Source organism: Dermacentor albipictus, chromosome 1, assembly GCF_038994185.2.
Source record: "Dermacentor albipictus isolate Rhodes 1998 colony chromosome 1, USDA_Dalb.pri_finalv2, whole genome shotgun sequence".
Classification (NCBI taxonomy): Eukaryota; Metazoa; Arthropoda; class Arachnida; order Ixodida; family Ixodidae; genus Dermacentor; species Dermacentor albipictus.
The window spans coordinates 276,500,472-276,526,584 of NC_091821.1; the positions used below are offsets into that span (position 1 = coordinate 276,500,472).

General features: G+C 43.2%; 1 protein-coding gene across 1 annotated transcript in view; it reads left to right on the forward strand.

Annotated features, from left to right (window-relative positions):
- The window catches only part of abs (ATP-dependent RNA helicase abstrakt), a 214,526-nt gene that overhangs the window by 160,196 nt on the left and 28,217 nt on the right, over positions 1-26,113 (forward strand). Inside the window, exons 11-13 of the mRNA XM_065440624.1 lie at positions 6,517-6,720; positions 16,213-16,309; positions 23,343-23,492. Of these exons, the coding sequence (XP_065296696.1) occupies positions 6,517-6,720; positions 16,213-16,309; positions 23,343-23,492 (451 nt within the window). The remainder of the gene's footprint in view (positions 1-6,516; positions 6,721-16,212; positions 16,310-23,342; positions 23,493-26,113) is intronic.

Genomic DNA, 26,113 nt, shown 5'->3' on the forward strand with positions numbered 1-26,113 from the left:
GCTGCAACTGTGAAATGTCCACTCCGCTACACTGAACGTGTAACTAAAATGTGAAAATCGCCTGCCGCTCCGCTGTGGCTTAGCGGGGCAACTCTGAGCGGAGCGAACTGTAAAGGCTGAACTAAAACACTCTATTGCAATCTTCAAAGTGTGCGTATTAAATGTGTAATACAGTCAACGACCGATTTTTCGGACATTCCTGATGGTCCAATTTTCCATACTTTTAGCCATGACCGCAGGTTCGAAATGGCAGTAATAGAAGCCACCACTGCCACCATTTTTATTAGAGACTTTTAGCCTGTCCGCTATTCCGGCAAACGGGGGCGGTTTGGGCGGATTGCTGGATTTGTGGGGGCGTAAACTTGTCTGCCTGGTGGCGTAGAGTACAACCAGACAAACACAGAGCTAAAGCTGTAGTAACCCACTATGTCCTGCTTCGTTGCTGATGCAAATTTTCGGCAGCGCCGTAATTGTGAACATGATTACGCTGCTGTCGAAACTTTACACCAGCAGCGAAGCAGAATATAGTAGTTAGCATTGTATTTGTGCGGTTGAGCTTTGCGCCACCAGCTGGCGCCACCAGTCTGGCCGCTCACATTTACGCCCCCGCTCAACCGGCAATCCGTCCGCGCTTGCCAGAATACCGGTTGCACTAAAATTCTCTATTATCTCGCAGCATCGAACCAGCACTGTCGCACGCTGATCCACTAGCAGCCATGGCCACCGCGGCAACATTAGGCAGAGTTGCTTTGATGCTCGCGAGCTTTCTGCTGTTCTGTGCTGTGTATTAGAGCGCTAGGCACCCACTGCTGTGGCGAGCATCGGCGTTCTCGGCGTAAACGAGCGAACAAGCTCAGTGAAAAATAAGGTCGAACGAGGCGCGCAGTGGGGGATGAAAAAAAAAAAAGCGGCGAGATAGAAAAGGTGCGAGGAGGAAAGCGGAGAAGAGGGCGCAGCGGTACCATGAGGCGGAAAGCGAAGGGGTGTGTGGCAAAAGCGCGAGAAGAAAAGCGTAGTGCGGCACTGGTGGCTACGAGATGTCGCCGGAGTAGCATGTATCGTGTTTAGAACAGCTTAGAACTGACCATTGTTAACTGGAAAAAGGCAGAAGCAAATTTTCCAAAATGCACGTCCGCAGGGATAGACGAAATTCGAATCAAGTTAATTAATGAACTTGGCCCAAGAATCAAGGAAACGCTGATAAAAGCATTGGAGGCAATCATAACAATTAAGCAAAATCCACACAGCTGGAAACTGAGTAAAATGAATTGGATTTATAATGGGAAAGGTGATAAGAAGAATATAAAATCCTTCCGACCAATTACGATAACATCAGTTATGTATAGGCTGGCGATGCAGGTGGTGAAATTAAAAATGCAGTCGTGGGTAGAAAGTAATAGAATACTAGGAGAACTTCAGAACGGGTTCAGAAGTGGTAGGCGCTTAGATGATAGCCTGTTCGTACTTACCCAGTGCATAGAAATAGCTAAGGCGGAAAATAGACCTCTGTATTTAGCCTTCCTGGACATAAGCTGTGCATACGACAACGTGAATAGGGAACTCCTGTGAAACATATTAAAAGATGAAGGTATCGGTCATGAGGTAATTAATTTTCTACAGGAAATATATCGAGAACATAATGTTGAAATAACATGGGAAGGAATTAAGAGTACGACAACTGTCGAGGTACACAAAGGATTAAGGCAAGGTTGTCCTCTGTCACCGCTGCTGTTCATGCTTTATATGACAAGTATGGAAAGAAGGTTACAACGAAGCAATCTAGGGTATAATCTGTCGTACAGATTAGGCGGAAAGGTAGTTGAGCAACGACTACCGGGTTTAATGTATGCGGACGATATTGTACTGTTAGCTGATAGCCAGGAAGATTTGCAAACTGTGGTTAATTACTGTGGAGACAAAGGAGACAGTTTAGGTTTCAGTTTTAGTGCAGCTAAGTCTGGTGGGATGTTTTTCAATGATACAACTGATCAGGAGCTTACAATACAAGGCCATGAAATACCCCGAGTGGCCGAATACAAATATCTCGGGGTATGAATAAACAAAGGGCAGATGTACACGAAAAAGCACGAACAGTCTCTCACAGCAAAAGGGCGAAGAGGTGCCAGGATAATGAAGCATAGGGCATTGTGGGGGTACAACAGGTATGAGATACTGAGAGGTATTTGGAAGGGAGCAATGGTGCCGGGACTTACTTTCGGAAATGCGGTCCTGTGTTTAAGGGCAGAGGTTCAGTCGAGACTAGAAGTAAATCAGAGAGCTGTGGGAAGATTAGCACTAGGTGCCCACAGGAAAACCACAAACGAAGCAGTACAGGGGGATATGGGCTGGGCATCGTTCGAAGCACGGGAAGCTCAAAGTAAAATCCTATACGAAAAACGCCTGAGGAAATTGAACGATAACAGGTGGGCAGCTAAGGTATTTAAATACCTATACAGAAAGAGCGTTGACTCACAATGGCGGAAAAGAACTAGGAAGCTAACCAGTAAGTATGCCAGACAGGAGGATGAAGAAAGACAGAGCATTAAACGACAGGTTAAAAATGCGGAAGGTAAAAATTGGATAAAGTAAATGAAAAAGAAGCATAGTGTGGAACTATATCAATACTGGAAACAGCAGATCAGGAAGGAAGCTTTTTATGATAACTCAAGAGGCAGTGCCCTACTCTTTGAAGCTAGGTCAGGATGTCTTAGAACGCGGAGCTATAAGAAGAAATTTAACGAAGAAGACACATGTACTGTGTGTGGTAAATCTGTAGAAACAATAGAACACCTCATACTCAAATGTAATGGTATCCATCCCGATGCTGATGCGGGCACAGTCACGCTTCCTGAGGCCCTAGGGTTCAGAGATAACAATAGTCATGTAAATAAATATGCGGTGGAAATTAGCAAAAGGCGATTGGAGGATTGGTGGCTCAAAAGCAGAGAGGTGACAAGGTTAAAAGGGTAGGAAGATGTATTTAAAGAAAATGGCGAATTTAGTAACACAACACAGGTAAACAAAAATAAATAGCTGAGCATGGTGGCAACTGCCATCACCCCGTTTCAAAGGGGACGCACCTACCTTCCATCCATCCATCGTCCGGGAGGTTTGTCAGCGGCGGCTTCTCGCGATCTCCAGATTAGCGAGGCAGTGGCCCCACACTTCGCTCCGTTTGCAACGTGCCGCACGAGACCGACTGTCCACGCCAGCCAATATATCGTGAAATGAAAATACGTATAGAGCTGAGAGATACGCTCATTACATACAATGAAATTACAAAACATTACTACATGGGAAGGAAGGAGTTTGCACCCCCTCACTATAGGCTAAACAGAGCACAAGCAGTTATGCTTAGGCAATTTCAAGCATGGTCTTATTATTTACCTGCACAAGCAAAGGCATGGTATGACAATGCAGACATTAATATTATATGCAAAGCATGCAAAAGGAGGGATATGCACGCTTGAACGTATGCTCTGGGAGTGTGAGTCGCTCGGCCCTGGAATTTGCCGGAATCGGTTTTTAGGAATGATTAGATCCCACGATCATATCCCTCAAGTCCTGGCTATCCAGTACGCCCGTGATAGGACTAGGAGGCTTGACCTCCCGGTCCCAACATGGGACTAGCTAGGCAGGTAACAGCTAGGCAGGTAACAAACGCACACTAATACAAGCACCAGATGCAAAGAGAAATGGCATCTACCCCGACTTCGCACGACGTATGGCTCCCAAATGTTGCATTTCCTGGTTCCGAACACCCTTAACACACACAAATGGTACACAGAAAATATGAACCTAAACAGAAAAACAATTGTTCAGCAATTTTTTGAGCATGTGGTGGGTTCAAACCCAAATTAGGCTAATAGTGTTTTTCTTCCATTGTATAAAAAGAAATGCTGCTATGTATTGTTTGAACTTGATATATTATATCGTAATGTTGAAATGCAATTACGTTTTACTCTTTGTTTCTGCTATAACGCTGTATTATGCTTTTTTGTTACTTCTCAGTGCATTGTATATTTGAATTTTTATTTTGTATTGCATTAAGCTTAATTGAAATTCTGCATTGTGTTCCTTGATTCATGATGTATGTCAAATTGTACTTTTTTTTTTCTCTTCACTGCTGCCATTTTGTAAATGGGCCCCGGACCCCGTCAAGCTGCTTCAAGGCAGCTTTTTGTCCCCGGCCTTTTTCTCTTGGAGAAATAAATGAATCTTGAATCTTGTAAAGGACCAGAATAATTTTTTTTCCTCCTCCTCCTCCGCTCAAATTTCGCAGTAGGAAGTATCGTAATCGTTGAATTTTTTTTTTATTGAAGGAATTCGCCGTTGTCTGGAATGGCGCCCACTTCGCCTTTATCATCCTCGCCGATGACTTCGAAGCGCTTAAATTACCTGCGTTGCGTAATGTCGGTTTTTGAAAGTCAGCTACGCCGCAATACAGCGGTGTTACGCGATAAAGCATACGCAGTGTATTGCGGTGAAGCATTCTAAGAGTGGAAAGGGGCTACTGTCACGGAACACACTACGTATTCTTTAATTATACACGCATGCATCCGCTGTCTCCTGTCAGAGTACGAGTACCGGTACACCTAATAAGTGTACTCGCAGGCCTTCAGAGCTGTTTCGAATGTGCCTGTGGCGATTTGAGCCCTTGGGGACAGCAAAAGGCTTAAGCTTGCATGCATTTTTTTCAGACTACCCGATTTTTCTGACGTTATCGCGGCCCTTAGGGATTCCGAAAAATGGGACGTTGCCCTAAGTACGACCATGTTTGAAATGTTTATCTCGACGCCTTTTGGACACACTAAAATATATGTCTGTAATGCAGTGAGAAGCAGCTTAAACAGGTGTTTGACAGCTGGGAAACTTAGGTTACGGTAAGCTTTACCCTAAACACTTAAAGGGGATCTCAGCTAGTCGGTTTTTCATCTTACATGGGAACAGGGAGGCGAGAAGTGCAGCACTGTGTGTTTCTCACTGCCATCCTGTTTCTGCACTGAAGCCTTTCTTGTCTCAGGTCACTATGAAAAGTGCACACATTCTTACTTCTGTGATGCTGCTGGCTTAAATGTGCAACTTTGATCGGCACTAGTGCCACTGCACTGTGCCCACTTTGACTGCATTTGCATCGAAGGATGCACACCCGATCAGTGCAAACATGCATTTAAAGGTGGCTACATAGTCAAAAGTAAATATGAATTCTAACCACAAACAAGAAAAACAGGGGAACAAAATTAGGTTTCACCTTCAGTGTACAGTTATCAATTTGTTCATGTAAAAAAGTGAGCACCATGTGGAAGACGAGGAATAAAGTGCTTTGCAATTGGCCACCGATATCGCCACCCCTCATGTGCATCTGCGAGTTATCTCTCGGTTATGGGCCGCCATCTTGCTAGTAGTCCTCTATTTGCATTGGTGCCAGCTGCATGCTTTCATTAGCCATGGTTGTCATTGGATTCCCATCTCAAGAATATCTCCTGAAACATGGGATAATTTTGTAGTCTGAACTTCTATATGTCAATACAACAAGACTGTGTTATTAATAGAGCTGTATCGCTCATAAAAAATTGTGCTAAGAGATACTGTGACGTGCACTTCTATTTTAGCATACTGAAAGGAATACTTGTCACACATCGCTGCCTTCATTTTGCTCAGATTTAGCAGTTAGATTGCATTTTTAAATTTGCGATGTTTAATAGAGCACTTGATATTTTTGTCTGTTTAGCATGTACAGAAAAATATTTAAAACACCGTTGTAATTGCATCTCACCATCACAGAAGCAAGCTTCTGTGGAGACATGGGCTTTCGCTGCCTGTTGAGTATGACTCTTGAATCTAGGTAGCTGATTCTGAATCTGATATATGCATGACATTTGGGCAGTAGCACCATAGGTAATTTCTATAAAATACTTTTTGGAATATTTTGAAAGCCGTCAGATAGCAGAAATTTCAGTATTAAACAGGCTCATAGATTACTCTGCAGCTAATTTGCAATGACAACATTTGTTTCAACAAATAAGGGACTACATAGTTATTCAGAGCCATGAAGACGAGTCTAGATAAATTCTTGGACTCTATATCATTTCCACACTGTAATAGCTGTCATACTGGCAGTGCATGCAGACGCTGTCACTGATTTCCTCTTAGTTACTGTTAGGATGAAACTCTGTGGTAGTTCTGCTGTGTTCTACAGTTGTGGTGGTCTTAAAATGGCTAGCACTTCAATGAAAAATGGTTATATAGGTGGGTTTATTATGTGGACTGCTCAGGTTCATTCTCTCTTGCAGGTAAGCAAGCGTTAGCTCTCTTCACTGAAAGGAAGTATAGAAAGGAGGATGTGTAGAACATATTTGAAAACCTTAACCTGCTGAAATTGTTTACCACTTTCATTATTTGTTGACAACAATTTTAGCTGAGTCCTTATAAGTATGCTTTGAAAGTGCACGATTATAAAGATATTGAGAACTGCTACACCATTGGAAATGATGTGTTGAACCTTGCTTTTGGCAGGGCCAGCGACAGACCTTACTCTTTTCGGCCACCATGCCCAAGAAGATCCAGAACTTTGCCCGCAGTGCCCTGGTCAAACCCATTACAGTGAATGTAGGGCGGGCAGGGGCAGCCAGCTTGGATGTGGTCCAGGAAGTCGAGTATGTCAAGCAAGAGGCCAAGATTGTGCACCTGCTCGAAACACTCCAGAAAACAGCACCACCAGTGAGTGCAGCACAAGATGGGCTCTGCGTTTTAAGCAATTTGTATTGGGACAACTCAGCAAAATGATCCGGGTGTGTTGCCGTAGCATCAATGGGGTGCCAGGACTGTGAAGTAGACTGGCAGGCATCATGCAGGAATGCATGCTTCTCACTGTAGTTCTTGATTTATTTTCTGTCATGTGCTAGTGCATTATGAAAAGCTCCTTACCAGGAATGGAAACAATATATTGAGAAACATGTAAATACCAATGACAAACCTGTGTTATCAGCGTTTGTTTAATACAGTTCAACCACTTTATATTTAAATCATCTCCCACAAGAACTACCTTCGTTATGTCCACTAGTATATTAAGCTTATGCTATTCGTTACATGCTGAGATCAGCAATAAACTTATTAGATTTACTTGGTTATATCCAATAATTTCTTATATACATGTTTCTTATATGGTGGTTCAACTGTATACTACAGGCCCTTATAGGCTCTTATGAAGTAGGAATGTAAATGTTATAGTGGTATTAGTGTTGCAGTTGGCTGTTATATTTCCAGATGTATGGTTGCAGTTTACTTTTTTTGTTAAAAGCAAATGCATAAATGTACCAGCAGCTTGCATACCTTGTCTAGTTGTGTGCTATGGGAATTACAGGCTAACATGCCTTGAAGTGGCTTGTCAAAATCTATCTGGAGAAAAACGTAGTTCGTGCCCCTTCTGCAACATGCAAAAAGAACTTCTGCACTCTGGTCATAATGGGTCACCAACATGTCCTAAAGACAGGTGCAGCCAAGTGCTATGGCACCGGGGTGGTGGTCCACAGAAGAAAACTCCCAGGAAGTCTACTCAGTCATAAGTAGACTTTGTTTGCTGCAAAGGGGGGCTTGTGTTGCTCAGTCAGACATCAGACTAGTTCCCAGCAAACCAAAAGTGCTGAAGGGGAATCTGCTGGTGGAAGTGTATTGAGTTAGGCCAGTCGGCACATCCTACAATGTGAAGGAAAAAGCATAAAAACAGGGTCAAGTCGAGAATAGGCAAACACATCACTAAAAACTGACAACGAATTTTTGTGAAGTCTTAATGTAACAGTACATGAGAAAACAAAGTAAGAATAGGCGATATCATCACCATGATTGCAGTCATCATCATCATCAGCAACAGCCTGGTTACGCCCACTGCAGGGCAAAGGCCTCTCCCATACTTCTCCAACTACCCCGGTCATGTACTAATTGTGGCCATGTTGTCCCTGCAAACTTCTTAATCTCATCCGCCCACCTAACTTTCTGCCGCCCTCTGCTACGCTTCCCTTCCCTTGGAATCCGTTCCGTAACTCTTAATGACCATCGGTTATATTCCCTCCTCATTACGTGTCCTGCCCATGCCCATTTCTTTTTCTTGATTTCAACTAAAATATCATTAACTCGCGTTTGTTCCCTCACCCAATCAGCTCTTTTCTTATCCCTTAACGTTACACCTATCATTCTTCTTTCCATAGCTCGTTGCATCATCCTCAATTTAAGTAGAACCCTTTTCGTAAGCCTCCAAGTTTCTGCCCCGTACGTGAGTACTGGTAAGACACAGCTGTTCTAAACTTTTCTCTTAACCCTTTCGCTGTCACGTACGTACGGGTACGTCATCGCGCTTCGCCCCCGCAGTGTCACTGACGTACCGGTACGTTCTCTATCGTGCGTTCAAAATTTCGCGCCTGAGCGCAAAGCTGGCGCTCCTGGATTGGCCACGCTATCTGTTGACTCTTTCTACAAGTTCGTATATTCGCCCCGACCTGTCTGAATCCATGTATTGAAGAGAACGGTGCGACTGCCACTCCCCACTTTCTCTTTGCTGAGTGGCGCGGTGGATCCGCGTTCGCTGGATCATGCGTCGCGCGCATGTGGTTATGGTTTCAAGGGTTGTTCTGCCTTCTCCGCTGGTTTGAAGGTTTTTATTTTTCTTCTGTTGGTGTGTCTGCTACGGCGCGTCAAGTTCAGGTGCACGTGCCGTTGCCTCTCCGAAAAGAGTGACTCGATTGCTGCTTTCGCTCTCTCGCTGCACCCTCGCTTCCGACTTGCAGCAGTAAACGTAAAGCCCTTCGAACTTTGTTTAGCCTTTTTCCATCTCCCTCTGTCTTCTTGTTCACGCAACATCCCATTTCTCTTGTGCGGGCGACTGAAAGCGCATCCTCCTCCCTGCGTGCGGTTACTTTCGGATGGCTGAGCGCGCGGGACCTTCGTCTGCTCATTGGAGCGGTGGCTCAATTCCGATTCAGAATACGAGCCGAGCTCGGATTCGGACTCGGACAGAGTCGCATGCGAGGAAGAGGGTTCCGCATCGTCAGATTCGGATGTTGAACGGATTTTATAGTCAGGCTCATGATGATGATGATGTTTACTAACAACAGCTGCAGAACACTGAAATGTGCATATTGCATTGACTATGTTATTTGTATACCAATTATATTCAAAAATAAATTGCTATGTTCATTCCCTGTTATGCTCGTTCCCTGAAACCAATCCGACACTGGGGGTGCGTCACGGCCAGAAAGGTCCGACAGCGAAAGGGCTAAGGGATTATGGCAACCTGCTGTTCATGATCTAAAAATGCCTGCCAAACGCGCCCCAGCCCATTCTAATTCTTCTGATTATTTCAGTCTCATGATCCGGATCCGCCGTCACTAGCTGCCCTAAGTAGATGTATTCCCTTACGACTTCCAGTGCCTCGCTGCCTATCGCAAATTGCTGTTCTCTTCCGAGACTGTTAAACATTAGTTTAGTTTTCTGCAAATTAATTTTTAGACCCACCCTTCAACTTTGCCTCTCCAGGTCAGTGAGCATGCATTGCAGCTGGTCCCCTGAGTTACTAAGTAAGGCAATATCATTAGCGAATCGCAAGTTACTAAGGTATTCTCCATTAACTCTTATCCCCAATTCTTCCTAATCAAGATCTCTGAATACCTCCTGTAAACACGCTGTGAATAGCATGGGAGAGATCGTATCTCCCTACCTGACGCCTTTCTTTATTGGGATTTTGTTGCTTTCTTTATGGAGGACTAGGGTGGCTGTGGAGCTGCTATAGATATCTTTCAGTATTTTTACATACGGCTCGTCTACACCCTGATTGCGTAATGCGTCCATGACTGCTGAGGTTTCGACTGAATCAAACGCTTTCTCGTAATCAATGAAAGCTATATATAAAGGTTGGTTATATTTCGCACATTTTTCTATCACCTGATTGATAGTTTGAATATGGTCTATTGTTGAGTAGCCTTTACGGAATCCTGCCTGGTCCTTTGGTTGACGGAATTCTGAGGTGTTCCTGATTCTATTTGCAATTACCTTAGTAAATACTTTGTAGGCAACAGACAGTAAGCTGATCGGTCTATAATTTTTCAAGTTATTGCCGTTTCCTTTCTGATTGATTAGAATTATGTTAGCGTTTTTCCAAGATTCCGTTACGCTCGAAGTCATGAGGCATTACGTATACAGGGTGGCCAGTTTCTCTAGAATAATCTGCCCACCATCCTTGCATGATTGCAGTGTCTCGTACCAAATAAGTTGACCTCATTGCAGTGCAGCAAAAGTGAAGACACTCTCAACACAAGTGTTAAGACTTTCATAGATGACAAGGACTTTGCAAATCTTTTATTCGCCTTGCTCATGGTATCTGCTTGAAGTTGTGTACTCAGTAATTATGGGCTTACAAACAAATGGCTACGTGCAGAGACCTTTAGCCAGTATGTGTGCACCCTAAGTCTATCATTATAACACCAGCCAGTATTCTGGCATTGTAGGTGGACTTCACACACTTTGGAAGCATCTAACATAAGACTTGAAAAGTGTTCAACATATGCAAGCGCATCACAGTGTGCCCGAAATTGCAAGTTTGTAAGAGATATGAAGTATAGAAACATCACTTTGATAAATGAAAGTGTGCAAAGTCGCCTGGACGCATGCAGATGCAGCTGTGGAGATGTCACAATCATCACATTCTGAGTATGGTATCGCATACTTAGAGAGTTAGTGGTGCTAAGCTATGGCCTAGTTTTTTTATTGCCAAGCTGCCCATATGAAATCCCAAGATAGCTTTCAGTGCAAACATGGTGCGTCATTATTTGGATATCAATCAAATTGAATTGCAGAGCAACAAACTACAGTAGACTCCCTGTTAAGATGAACTCGGAGGGACCATGAAAATTTGTTCGTATTATCAGAAGTTCATCTTATCAGAAGAATAATTGGCAACATCACCAGGTACATCCAAATATCTTACTTCAAAATGGTAAATGAAATAGACTTACAGTGGGAGAAAAACGATATAAAAAGCATTCATTTATCTGAACTTAACAAAAAAAATGTCTTCAAATGGGTACTCTTCCTTGATTTCATCCAGTCCATGATGGATGTTTGTCGTTTCTGTGCAAATCAGCGAGCAATCACAAACGATGTCATCTTACCTAAGGACATTTCAAATCCTTCTGTACCTTCGTGCTGCTGGAGAGAGTTCAGGCAGGCAACTGCCACCTCACAGCTCATCGGTGCAGGCTCTGAGCTAGCGAGAGTATGAAGCAGTACGCTGACTGCCTGGCAAAGCAACACCACCTAGAGGAAAGTCTAGCTGACATTGAGCAAAGTGGGGAAGGAGAAACGAGGCGAAGCGTCGCAAAGGAGGAAGGTAGGCAGAGGCACGCTGGGTTGACCTCCTCTAGCAGTTGCTATAGGTTTTCTTTGCGATACGGACATACCTGATTCGTCTCGTAATAACATTGTCCTTGAGTACTGTATACACTGTGTGTGCAAGTGAAAGCGTGCAACAGTGAGCCAAGGATGGCCACTCAATCTTTATGCGCAAGGGAGGAAATGGGGAAGAATCGCGCCATCTTCCATCGCACGCATAGCACCAAGGGAGGGGAGGGAGGGGGGTGTTGTACTTAGGTCGCGCAGGCTTTATCTTGAAAGCAATCTGCTTTGGGGACACAGTCTAAATGGGCCGATAGCTTGTAGCTTTGTGTGCGCTGTGTTCTCGCCACTCAGTTTGTGTTGAAGCGATAACATCATGAAGGTCACTTCACTCGCTGCTGCTGCTGCGATTCCCCACACCAGCGTTCTGACAGCGAGCGTCCGCAGTCATCAAGTGTGATGTGTTCCTGTTTGCCTGTCCGCACTGACACCATGCTTATCAATCTAGTTAGTAAGCGAATGTTTGCAAGGGGGCGTTCTACTCTGGGCAGCTGCTGCATATGGCATTGCCACACTAGCCCTGTTTTGAATAGAATCTGTGATGTGGACATTGTAGGCGTCTAGGCACACTGAGGGCCGATACTTTCGTGTGTGCTTTAGCACCCTAGTACCCGTACGCTTGCGTGTCACCTGCATTCACTAAGTGAAACGTCACAAACTTTTTCTTTCCTCCTCGTTTTTGCCTCTTTCCATGGGCTAGGTGCGCTGCAGACCTTCAGTAGGGTGCCTTGATGCGCATGCTCCCAGGCGCGGTGCATCGAGGCATCCTAGCCTCCAGGGTTGGTAGTGTGGCAGTCACTTCGAATGTTTGTCTTAACCGAAGAGTACCTCTGGGGTGGTTCGTCTTAAGTGGACTTTTTTTTTGCATTGAGTCTATGGAAAACCAAACAAATGTTCCAATGTTGTTAGTTATATGTGATAATTCTGCTTAACCAAGTTCGTCTTAATGGGAGTTCCACTGTATATAAACATTCCTACTACAATTGGATTTGTAGCAAACGATCAAGAATAGTGGAATGACCAGTAAAATGATTAATCAAATTTGGTTGCTGAATTTTGTCCCAACAAATTTTTTTGTTTACTTTTCATAAACATAGGAAAAAGGATAAAGTGCAGTCAGAGCAGCTGGAACTGCTATGTGAAATAATTAACAAGATAAAAATGAAATACTAAATCAAACATTGCATATTTAATTATGTCAAACTAGCATTACTTCATGGAGGCTAAAGAAAAAATAAAAAGGTAAATGTGATCTAGACAGGAAACAAGCATTTATAAAAAGACTGTGTTCCTAGAATTTTGTTTGTTTATTCAGTGTTCCCTCTACAGATACTGCTATATACAGCATTAAAAAAATGTATGTAACAGGAAGCTGCAATATTGAAAATTGCAAACAGTTACTTGAAAATGCATGCTTCCCCATGATTTTATTTGCACGATGTGCATAGGCGTATTTGCTGAGGGGGGCAAAGTACACCATTTGCCCCCCCCCCCACTTTTGAAAGCGGGCACTTTCGGCTGCATGCTTGAAAGTCTAACAAAACTACAGCTAAAGCTAAATTATCATTTTTAATGGAGTGGCCACGGAAGTAATGCCTTTCTTCATTACGTATCACCTACTTAGGCAGCAAGGATTGTCTTTTGTGCCTCCTCGGGAGGCGCTGTAAAAGTCGACGCGTGGGATTGAGCATACACGCTCGCGTTGTGGAGAAGGCCTGGTTCTGGGTAGTTCCCACCTTTATGAATGTCACCTTGCACTACTTGCAACATGCCCAATTTTTTGGGAAAGCTATATGTGTTTTTGAAAACAGTCAGCTTACTATATTCAAGCTGCGGGCGAGGGGGAGGTTTGGATAAAGTATTATAATTAGCCGCGCCCAACTAGTGGTGTGCCTTATGGCATGAAATGTTTCGCGATGTTCTCAGTGAACTAAACAAGACACTTTGTTTGTACTTGGCAAAAAAAAAGGGCCCCTTCTAGGCAATATGTATGTAAACATCAAAGACAGGGGACTAATTATGACATTTGTAGTAAATTATGTATGCAAGCGACCTGGAGCTTTATGGATGTGTTTCACCAAGAAAGCAGAATTTATCCTGCTACCCTGGGAGAACTGTGGACTCAACGAATATCAAATCAAGCGAAAATTGTGGTGGGGGGAGAGGGGGGATAGAGGGAAGGAAGACACCATGGTAAATGTTAGGGCGAAGTAACTTGTATGTTGACAAATTACTGGCTTTTTAAAAATTCCCAACAAGAAATGCTCCAAAGCATTGCATGGGTGTCAAACTGAACAATAATATAAGGGCAACTTTTTAGAGTTTATAGACAACTGAAACATTTATTGTAACTGTTTCAAAGAAACAGCTTCACTGGAAATTGGGTTGTAATTCTCCAAGTTCGCACACATTGATCTGCTGTATTTTTTTTCTTGTGAATATTGCAAGTCATTTTGATTATTGTACTTAGTTATCCATAACCTTGACAATGCTATTACCTAAACTAGCGATATGCTGTAGACTTATACACCAAGTACAATTCTTTGTTTAATTATTGAAATAGTTTGTATCAAATGTGCATTTTTATGTGTGCTGTACTGCTGCTACAAGGCGGGATCCGGGACCTCTTCAGGCATTCATTGCCTTTTGTCCCGGCATCATCATGAGATTTTGTATAGTTGAAACAAATACATGAAAATTCAAATTGTTTTTGGGCCCTCGTGTTTCTCCACATGTGATTGATAAATAGGTATATGTCTGTTAAATATAAAAATAACTGACTGACGCATTTCTATGCTCTTTCACTTGTTTGTAAAACCCACTTATAACAATACTGGTTTTAACAATGTATCAGTTAGAACAATGAAAAGCTGCTGCACCATCAACTTTTGTATGCTTTCTATGGAGAAATAACCTGCTTGCTACAATGTCTCCATGCCTTATTATTGGTTATAACGATGAAGTCTAGCTGCTCGGTGCCAGTGCCGAAAGGTAATGGAACGCGAAATCCTTGAAAAAGAAAAAGTGAAATGCAAGCTGCTGCACGATCAGCTGCCACCCCAACTGCCGCCTCGCGTGCATCTCTGCCATTGCCCTTCCACCCCTTCGAAGACGAATGGGTTGTGCCCATAGCTCTGCGCCGCACCACCCTCCGAAATGCGAATAGACCGCCCCAAGTGCTGCCGGCACTGCTCCCAGATTGCTTGCAGGGCCCCCATTCTGTGCAATTAAGCTAACGGATGAAGTCACTTGTGCTTGTCTTTGTTTGTTGTGTCAAAGTCGTTCCTGGCCACGTAGTTTCTCATCCACATTTGACTCGCTGCCGAAACGGAACATGGCTGATCCACCCTCTGATCATCGGCAGTGCACGACATTGTCGTTGAAAACAAAGCACACTGCTATAGGTTTGGAAACGAAGTGCTTCTAACCGATGAGGCGATCGTCGTGAACATGCTTGTATCGGATAGCGACAGTGATGGCCACGATGGCAGCACTGACGCGGTCGGGCAGGCTGCCTCAATATTGCCCCGTGGGAGGTCCTGTAGATGATGATTCAGTCCCTCATGGGCTTGTTTTCACTTAGGACCTTCCGCTTCACTACGTTGAACACCTGGATGCAGCTGCATGACTAAAAGGGTATTGGCAAGTTTCGCATAAAGCAAGCAAGGCTGACAGACATTCGGTTTTCTCGTGCAAGTCAGCGGGAAGTACGCGGCGAGATGCTTGTGGCGACCTCGTCCCAGCGTTTCTTCTGGATTTCTCAAGCTAAGATGCTGCTGCTGCAACCTTCCTGCATTTTTTAAAAGGTGCCTTTTGGGGCCACTGAAGCGGTGCCTCGACAGAGCTCGTATGTCACTTACTGCTCGTGACCCTTGCCTGCAGTTGTTATAGCAGTGTGATTCTTGAATGCCAACAGCCGCGGCTTGTTAACAACATGCGATTGCAGCTAGTAGGAAGCAGAGTTAAACAGTTAAATGAGTCAACACAATCAGAAGCTGGACGGAGGAAAGTGGTCGGGAGGAGAACTGGCCTCCCTGCCATTATAGTTTTCTCAAAACAGCCATGCCATCCCCCCCCCCTTTTTTTTTGTCATGCAACCCGGTTACAACAATATCGGTTATGTTATAACAGTGGAATTTTCGTGGCACTTGAATATTGTTACGAGTGGGTTTGACTGTGTGTGTGTGTGTCTATATATATATATATATATATATGTATATATGTATATGTATATATATATATATAGAGAGAGAGAGAGAGAGATCAAATCATTTGTGGTCCCCCCCCCCCCCCCCCACGAGAAATACATAGTTGGTACGCCACTGATGATGTGGCATATTTAGGGATTTATGCGCAAAATGTGTGTGAAAAGTGGATTCCGCGTGATACTTTACGCAAAAGGAGGCTCACGTAGTGTGTTCGTACAAATGAAAAATGTGCACATTTGCCTCATCAAATTCTTTGAATGGCTGAGACATTTTTCTTTTTCCCTTATTTTTGTATCCCTGTGATAAGAGTGTGTGGCAGTCTACTGGGGGGTGTTTTGCCATTGTAACACTTGTGTGCCTTGCTTTGTTCTTTCTACATATGTATATATATAGCTTTTTCTTTTCTGTTAGAAACAATTTTTGTACCATGTTCAAAATTGGTTACCTGTTCCATTCAGGGCTGAATGCTACTAGTCACTTTGACCAACAAGGCAAAAAATGTCTTCAGAGAGATCTTCTTGCAGCACTATATATCAAATTGACTATTTTGTGTGCCTTGCAGGTTCTTATTTTTGCTGAAAAGAAACAAGATGTGGATGCCATTCATGAGTACTTGTTGCTCAAAGGTGTGGAGGCAGTGGCCATCCATGGTGGCAAAGGCAAGTTGGCACCAGCTCATGGCTCTTCACACTGTTTCTTCTGTTTTTAATTATGGAGGTTCTTGATTTGAGTGGTTTTTAAAAGAAAAAAAGGTACTGGAAAGTTGAATTTATGGGTAGGGTTAAAAGTTTACAGGTTCCATGAAAGAGTCAAATAGCACGGTTTTATCTTGCAGCCATTAAAACAGTACAACACTGTGTTGGTTGCGTACACTAGTACAGGTAGAACATTTAAAATTCAGGCTGCATGCCCATGAAATATTCTTTTACTTGGATCCTTGCATCCCTTAAGCTTTCGACCCTGCCTTTACATACATAGTTGGCTTTTTAGTAATGACAATCTCTAGTGATTGAAAATAGGAAATTCATGATAAAATGATAATTTTTGCTGGCAGAGATTATATGTAGACACTAGGAATTTTGATAACTACCAAGGAGTAGCCGCCTGGTTAGCTCAAATGGTAGAGCGGCTGCCCCGGAAAGGCGGTGGTCCCGGGTTCGAGTCCCGGACCAGGACAAATTTTTCTTCAACCATGAGGCTTCTTTCGAGGAACCCGTATGGGTTTCCTTTGTAGCAATTGCTCAAATGGGTGGATGTCTCATTTTCCCTTCATTCATTACTTCTCTCCACCCTGCGGGTTTCCGCAGAACTACTACGTCAAACACTTGCCTTTGCTTCGTGTTGTCGACAAATTCGACTTCGCCCTGCCATGTGCTAGCCGCCTGGTTAGCTCAGATGGTAGAGCGGCTGCCCCGGAAAGGCGGTGGTCCCGGGTTCGAGTCCCGGACCTGGACGAATTTTTCTTCAACCATGAGGCTTTTCTTTCGAGGAACCCGTATGGGTTTCCTTTGTAGCAATTACTACGAACGGGTGGATGTCTCATTTTCCCTTCATTCATTACTTCTCTCCACCTTGCGGGTTTCCGCAGAACTACTACGTCAAACACTTGCCTTTGCTTCGTGTTGTCGACAAATTCGACTTCGCTTTGCCATCTGCTAGCCGCCTGGTTAGCTCAGATGGTAGAGCGGCTGCTCCGTAAAGGCGGTGGTCCCGGGTTCGAGTCCCGGAACAGGACGAATTTTTCTTCAACCATGAGGCTTTTCTTTCGAGGAACCCGTATGGGTTTCCTTTGTAGCAATTGCTACGAATGGGTGGATGTCTCATTTTCCCTTCATTCATTACTTCTCTTCACCTTGCGGGTTTCCGCAGAACTACTACGTCACACAGTGTAGATGTGCAGATTTTACATTGTATGATTGTTGCACTTATGAGGCAGTGATAAGGAACTTGGAAGTGGACACAAAGACAGTCAAGTCCTGCTTGGTGTGAATGACTTATATGTGCACTGGGACAAATGGTACGCTCTCGCAAAGTGGCCGCATGATTCTCCTTCTTGAAACTTTGCTGTAGTGTCTCTAGTTGTTGGAAACACTTCTTTGCCAAGCTGTCTTTTTACACATCCATTTCAGCATCTTCCTTTCAACCATTCACATCTGTGTGATGAGAATCAGTTCAGCTCTATGCATCATTGCTGGTAGTACCAGTGTGTCATCAGTAGAGTTTTGCATTTCCTGAGTTTATATGGGGTGTTTTTGGAAGTTTACCTTTTCCTCAGAAATTGGAGGATATTGGAGCTTTTTTTTATATCACAACGAAATTCAATGTTTTTCAGACTTTGAAGTGCTATTCATATTTTAGTTTTGCCATAACTAAGAACAACCTTGATTGCAAAAGAAGTGCAGTATATCCACAAGAACCTTTTTTATTTACAGTCAACATTTATAATAGCACAAGGGTTTTTCACCATAACAATCTACTGTAATACAGTTAAACCTCTATATAACAAACTTGATACAACGAAATTCTCTATATAACAATAATTTAACTTTTTAGAGTGTTCTGTGCAGGGAACACCATTTATGTTAAGCTTCAATATAATGAACTGTGTTCATAAGCAATTTCAATATAACGAAATTTCACTGCCGCCGCGACCGAATACAAAGCCAAATACAAAGCCAAAGTTTCCATTTGGAAACTGCCGTGGGCGCAGGTAGTCAAATGTTTGAATTACATGCGGTTGCTTGCGAACACACCTCTTAATTAAATCGCCAAATGTATTTTGATGCTGCATTGGTTAAACTGTGTGGAGAACAGTCCACTGATAGCATCGGTCCACTACAGGCAGCACTATCAACCACAGCGGTGGAGTGGGTGCTGACTCTCAAATTCAACTAAATGAATTTTTTTTCCTGTCATTGAAATTAGTTTTTTTTTATTGCCTGATAATTAAAAAATATTTATTGCCTCTTCTGTGTAAGACAAATCCATTGATAACTGTACTTATTTGCATAAAATGTCTAATTTCAGTAGTACAATGAAAATTCAATATACCAAAGTAAGTGTCGATGTTACTGGTTTCATTATATTGTTACATATATGCATATTTACCAATGTTGTAGTTAGTCATTAGAGTGTGATGTTTACGATTTACGGAGCAAAACATTGAGAACACCCTATCAATCCTAGCAGGGCATACTGGCATTGCCGCTATATATAAAAGCACGGGCCAGTCTTGGTTGTGCATCCCCCAGAAAACTATGGGCTCAATAACTTCTTGGACAGCATATGCCTGGTATTCTGAGAGCTCACATGCTGGTAAGGTAGTGTTGTGCCCCTGTGGTAAAACTTCATAAAACAACTGCTCATCCATGTAGAATGCTGCTGGCTGTTCTGCCTTCACATTTGGGCTCACAATTTCAGTGCGATACCCTAATGACTCGCTGGTGTAGTGCACGTTGTGAGGAATGTTTGACTGTATGGCATGGCTCCACCTTTCTGCAACAGCAGCGTAGTACTCTCAGAAGCTGTTAATGACTGCACAGCACTTCTGTTTGTCGTTACAATGGCAAGCATACAGTAAATGTTCTCACATAGGTTGTCGTAGATGCGTTATTCTATTGACTTAGCAGAACCTGCAGCCACTACTAAGTTGATGGAATGCTATGGACACAAGGATACAATACACATCAAGCAAAAAGCTCAGCTTTCAGTTCCTTAATTAGTGGGAACAGTTTGTTTGGATTTTTCCTTAGGAACCTCAGCTTGATGAGCAGATTGTGCAACGAGTTTGTTCTTTGTTGTCTTCAGCTTCTCACGCTTCTTTCTTCAAATGTTGTCGTGGCATGATCACTTGATCACAACTAGGGCCCTGAAATTCTGAGTGCTTTTTGGCTTTTATCAGATTACCCCAGAATGCAGAACACTATTTGTGAGCTTGCCCTTCCAACTTGGCCAGCACATTTTTGTTGTGCGGAAACTCATGCAACATCCGTCCATTTATTTCATACTAGTCAATTCTCCTTTCCTATTAAGCATGGTTTTTGGTTGCTAGATGGGATGCATAAAAGAACAGACGCACACACAAGGCACCAACTGCCAACTGGTTTATTGCTGCAAGAAACAGAGCAAAGCACAATTTTTGTGCACGCACAACACAAGGCTGGTGATGTGACAGTGATGGTTACCTACATTGCTACAGCTTTGCCTCAAACAGGTACATCTCTGATGAATACGATGTAATCAAGTGCCACTGACCTTTCTTCGCCCCCGTCTGCCAACCACGTGTCAACGCACGCGTGTTAGCCGGCGTGTCGATGGCGTCTGACACGCCTGCTAAAAAAAAAGAAGAGGAAAGGAAAGGAAAAAGAAAGGATACGCCAAAAAACCAAACTAAGTGTTGTTGCCTATAGCTTGAAATTTTACATAGCAAATAGATTCTAAAGCTCCCTTTAAAACGTTTATGCCTATTGGTTGCAATGTCTTGAACTTATGGATAAGGTATGATTCTCTGTATTTTTTTTTTCTCGTTCAGAACAGAAATTTGACTGTAAGATGTAGAGTTTAAGTTCATCAAAGTTATGACCTGGTTGGTTGAAAAGCTGTGTCCGCGCGATGTCCGTTTAATCTGACGTTCATTGATTGTCCCGTTTCACCGATATATTACAGAAGTAACATTTAAGCATATAAATCACATCCGAACTTGTACAAGTGAAGCTAGATTTGACTTCGTGTGTATAACTATTTGCGGTGCTCTTAATTTTAATGTCACTTTGAAGGTGCCTGCAGGTTTTTCACCTGGAGCGACAACATGCTTTTATTACGGGGGAATGCTGTTGGCTGACTTTTGCATGCACTAACTTGTCTTTAGAGTTCCTGTTACGGCGATAGGTAACCCTTGGTACATCCGGGAATGCTTTTCTCAGATGCTCGTTACTTGATAATATTGGGTGGTATTTTCGTAGGATGTTGTTTATGTTTGGGAGTGCATTAGAATATTTTGTTATAAAGGCAGGCGGTCTGTCAGATTCTGTTGTAGGCTGTTTCTTCGCGAATTCCGACGGTCTCTCCAATCTTGACATGACATCTTAAGCTCTATCGAGAGCAACTTGGGGATAGTTCCTATCCGCCAGCGTTGTTTTAAGGTCATTTAGTTGATGAATATAATCATGGTCTTTGCTGCAGATTCTTCTTATTCGTTTCGCTTGTCCAACAATAATTCCTTGCTTGCAGTGTCACAACTGATGACTCTTGCAGTCTAAATATTGCTGGCTATCTGTAGGCTTCCGGTAAAGTGTCGTTCTCAGTTTTCCATTTTCTATGTAGACCGTCATGTCCAGGAAGTTGATCTGACTAGGATAGTGGTGAGCAGTAAATTTAATACTCGGGTGAAAGCAATTGAAATGGCTAATTACGTCTGTTAACGCGCTTGTGCCGTGTTCCAATATTACAAACATGTTGTCGATGTAACGAAGATAGGTGTGGGGTTTTAAAGGGTAGTATTTCAACAGGTCTGCTTCAAGCTGTCCCATGAAAATGTTCACATACGTGGGAGTGAATGGTGTTCCCATGCTAGTGCCAAAAGTTTGCAGGTAGTGAATAGAATCAAATTGAAAATAGTTGAGCATCAGAACTAACTTAAGGAGCAACAGGTAAACTTCAGGAGCGTGCACTTGGGGATTCATTGCGAGGGATTTCACCTTGTTCTTGTTTTGCTCATCGTCTTGAATTTCCATCTCCCGACTTCCCCATGTTTTCCCTGCGCACATAAAAGTATCACATTTCTCTCCATTTAGACGAAGCCCGCTGGGCAAGTCAAACAGGCTGTTGAGAAATAAAGGGCTTTAAATTGGCAGCATGTGACAATCTTTGCTGACCATCGGCCGTTTGATGTGAGGCGTACTGTGCTGTAGGTTAATTCGCTTATATGATCAGTGATAACATAGGGTCAAACATAGTGAGCCAGCAGTTTTTCACATAATCCACATTTCCTTATTAGTTTCCACAGCCACACTAAGTCACCAGGGTCATATATCATGTGTCGGCGTCTGCAGTCTGTGGGGTCTGATGTGGGATTCTCACACCGTACTCTTGGGACAAAGGAACGACAACACAGTAGTGCAAACAGTCACAAGGGCATTTATTGCACCTTTCATAGATCAATGCCTGCTAGCCGAGTCGCTATCCACAAAACATGCCGATGGGCGCGCGACAAATCTAGAAGTCCGACTCACCGCGTCCTCGCAAGCGAATATGTTCGCCCCATGCTGGATCCCAACACCTGGTCGTTCATGTGTTTAGTCACGCGAATCGTGGCGCGTTCGAAGGCGGCCACGCGAGACGGTCTCGCCGAAGCATCTGTCGGCGCGCGGCATGGCACGTCCGTCCCACTTGCTTCCCGAACCCCCAAGAGAGAGCGCCTTGTCTCTTCCGCACACAAGTAACCCCGCAGCAGCGCAACACTAGCGCCATCTCTTGGACTGCGCTTCAACCACATCAACCGCGCGGGCGTCACGCAGGCCACGCGGCGAAGCGGGAGTACAGGAGACGCGCTATGCGGGAAAAACATCAGGGGACGCGCGAGAGTCGCGCATCCCCACAAGTCATAGCGTGCCTTCGAGCAGTCTTGTGAAACAAGAGTGCACAAAAAAGCAAGTCGTCGGGCCTCTTCAGCAAGAGAGATGGTCTTGGATATATATACAAAGATTATCGTGGCTTGAAAAGGAGAAGATAGTCTCTAGTGTGTAATGAGGTGGACGAGCATAAAAAAGAAAGAAGGAACTGTAGCCCGTGCTGTAAGGTATTAAATGCGTACATGATGAAAGGTAGCATGCTGTCCCAGTTCTTATGATCTGATGCAACATACATGGACAGCATGTTAGTAAGAGTTCTGTTTGTGTGTTCCGTGAGGCCATTTGTTTGTGGATGAGAAGCCAGGTAGAGTTAGTGGTGATGGCCTTGATCAGCTGAGCGCCTATTGAGATTCAGCTAGCATATCATCTTCCTCCTTCACTCGTCTTGGATGCCCCACATCCTGTAGGGGCGTAAACCCACTACGCACGTAAGAGTGTCACAAGACATATGTAATTTCAAACAGAATGTTCTGTAGGTCTGGTATGCACGTAGATTAGAAAGGAGCACACATATGAAAAATTGCATGTTTATTGCGTATGTTTCAGCCGTGATTCTGACAAAGGCCGTGCTATGGCCAAAATGTAAGCAACTAAACATGCATTTTCGCACGTGGACTCCTTTTTTCTACTCTATATATACCATATATATGTATGTATGGACATAAAGTCAGAAGCATAAAAAGTAAATAGGTTTACGCCACTTATTTTGATCGACATGAATACCTGCAGCATGTAAGAAAATTACAAAATAATGGGAGCACTCTTTCAGGGAAGCTATTTCCTTTACTTACTTTTTAGGAAGCACATTGAAGGAACAAGTGGCTAAATAAAAAAAAATAGATGCTTTCATATGCAAATGCTTACAAATGTTAACATTTCAATTCAGCTTTTTAGTTACCTTTTAGGAATGGCTTTCAGCATTCGCTAATCACATTACTGTATTAAGAGAGTGTAATTATAAATTGTCACTTTTGTGATGTTATCTTTCGTAGAATCACAATAAGACACTTGATCCTGTGCCAAATGTACAAATCATAACGTCAATTTCTCTGTTCTGTTGCAGATCAGGAAGAGCGGTCACGAGCAGTGGATTCATTTAGGCGGGGCGAAAAAGATGTTTTGGTTGCAACAGATGTGGCATCAAAGGGTCTCGACTTTGAGAACATACAGCATGTCATAAATTATGACATGCCAGAAGATATTGAAAACTATGGTAGGGGCACATTCTTTTTTTTCTTATTGCATGTTGTAGAGATACTGCATTGTTAGAAGCTGCGAATTTTATATGCATTGAAACTATCCTGAACTGTTTCTGTGTGGAAGATGCATCCAGCGTCTGTTGATTTTTGTTAAGCTTTCTGAGTAATTAATCCGCCTTCTCATTGTATCATCATTCATCTACAATATCCTGACATTGTTTCTTGTGCATTCTCTGTTCTACATCTGTTGAAACTGCCACTAAGCAGCATGAGAAGGCTGTTTACATGGCATATAAATAGCAACTGACATTATTACGCTTGCTTCTCTGTAAACATATTTCTAAAGCAAAGCTTTCTTTGCCTCTTCCCCCAAGTTTAATTCATTGGCATATGCAGTGGAACCTCGTTCATACGTTTTGTGAACAAACACGAGAAAAACATGCTAACCGGGAAAACGTACGATCTGAAGTAAAAAAAAATTGACAGACTTTACTATTGTTTACATTTACGTAACGCGAAGCCTCGTGCGGATCATTATGGCACAAGACGCCGACGCGTGTCGAGCTGCTGGTGCTCCAGCGGCCCCAAACACATGTTGTTTTCCTATTGCGTGTTGTTTTATGGGGAAGCTTTAGCGTGGGTGCTCCTATCTAAATATATGTAAAAGGAGAGTTCGTTTCTCTCAGCAACCACTGCACCAAATTTGGCGAGGTTTGTTGCATTTAAAAAAAAAACTTAAGGTCTAGTAACTGTTGGTTTCGATTTTTTTTATTTAGGAGGAGGAGGAGGAATAAACTTTTATTGTAGAACCAGCACTTTATGATGGCCGGGCCTACGCCTCCCACGAAGGGACGTCGAGGGCTTGCCTCGCCGCCGCCTCGCGGGCGTGCAGGGTGGTAGCCTGCGCCCGGCTGAACTTTGGGTGAGGCGGGGGGAAGTTTTATTTAGGAGGTTAATTTTTTTTTTAAAACGTGGCCAAAATGGAAAATTTTCAGAAAATGAAACTATCAAGTTTACAACTCTGCAACTCAGCAATGAAAACCGATATCACAATTATGTTAATTACATCATATAGTGCATCTAAAGCAGACAAAATTGATATGTTGCATATGAATTTCAATATACTTAGTAATATGGAAATACAGCTTTTGCAGAATCGTCGTACAAAACGTAACGAATTCATGTAAGATATAAAGTGACATATCGAATTTGTCCACTTTGAATGTTCTAATAGATGCCGCTTACAGAACCACGATAGCGGTTTTTGATACAGAGCCATTAATTTGTAAACTTCGTGCTCCTATTTTTTTCCAAGTTTCAAATTTTTGAAAATCTTTTTAACAAAATTCAGGCGTTAAATTGAAATTACGCTTCCAACAGCCACGATAATTTAGCTTTCTGTCTTAAATGCAACAAATTTCATTAAAATCGGTCCAGGAGTTATCTCAGAAAAATGCTTTTGCATTTTACATGTATTTGAATAGGCCGCATCAGAGTTAGGCCCGAGCTAAAGCTTCTTAAGAGGGCGACGGGAAAGTGAAACGAAATCGAGCTGGTGGGCGACACTGGATGCCGCCGAAGCGAAACATGGTGCCCACATCGTGCCACCTGCAGCAGGGAACAGCAGCGCGTTTCGGTTATCGCCTATTAGACAGTTTTAATTTAGCGTACGCAACTTATAGTGTACGATATACGCTATAGTAGACAGTTTTAGTTTAGCGTACGCAACTTATAGCGTACGCTATAGTGTAGTGTACACTAAGCAGCGCACGTTCTTTACAGTTTTAGTTGGCCAGCGAGAACTTCGGATGTCAGAGGCCATATGCCATCGTGGCAGCGATTTTCCGACTGTAGTGATAGGTGGCGCTGACATCTCGAATGTTTCTGTCGTTAGGCTTTGACTCGTTCAAAACGAGAATCGATCTCGAAAACACCACAAGGTTATCCATAAAACTTTGTCGTTGAAGCGGACTGAGACTAAGCGTAAGCCATTTACAGTCATTTGCTACAAACGAAGTGCATTTTACAAAAGCAACACCAAATTCAATTCAAAGTAGGCAGCTGGGACCGCCGCCATGTTTCACGCAAACTCCACAAACCACGCCGACGCTAATGCTAAATCTGAGAAATAGCGTGCGTACGCTATACACTGTGGGTCGCTTAGCATTCTCCGCATGCGCAGTGATGACCCACTATTTTATAGTGTACGCTAAACTAAAACTGTGTCAAAAGCATGCGCTACGTTTCCGACAGCACCACGCACTCTGAAACAGGCGAAGATGCTTATTGCGATAGGATTTGCGGTGGTAGCTGTAAATGCTGCATGGGACGACCCCGGAGAAGATTTTCTGGCACCAAAATGAGAAACTGACTGCGCGCTGACGTTTTCACATGAGATGGGTGGGTGAGTATTGCGGTGAAGCTGCCGCAGCAGGCAGCTATATACTGTACTTGATCGCACGCGTCTCACGCATTTTCCGGTTTACATGGGATCCAGCAGCTGAAAAATGGATCATGCTATCGCAGTTTGACAACCTGCTGAACGTTGGTGCCGAAAAATTGTGTTTTCCGGGAACATATGAAATGGTAAATAATGGCCGTAAATCTATTGAGTCATTTTTTCTGTTCTCGATTG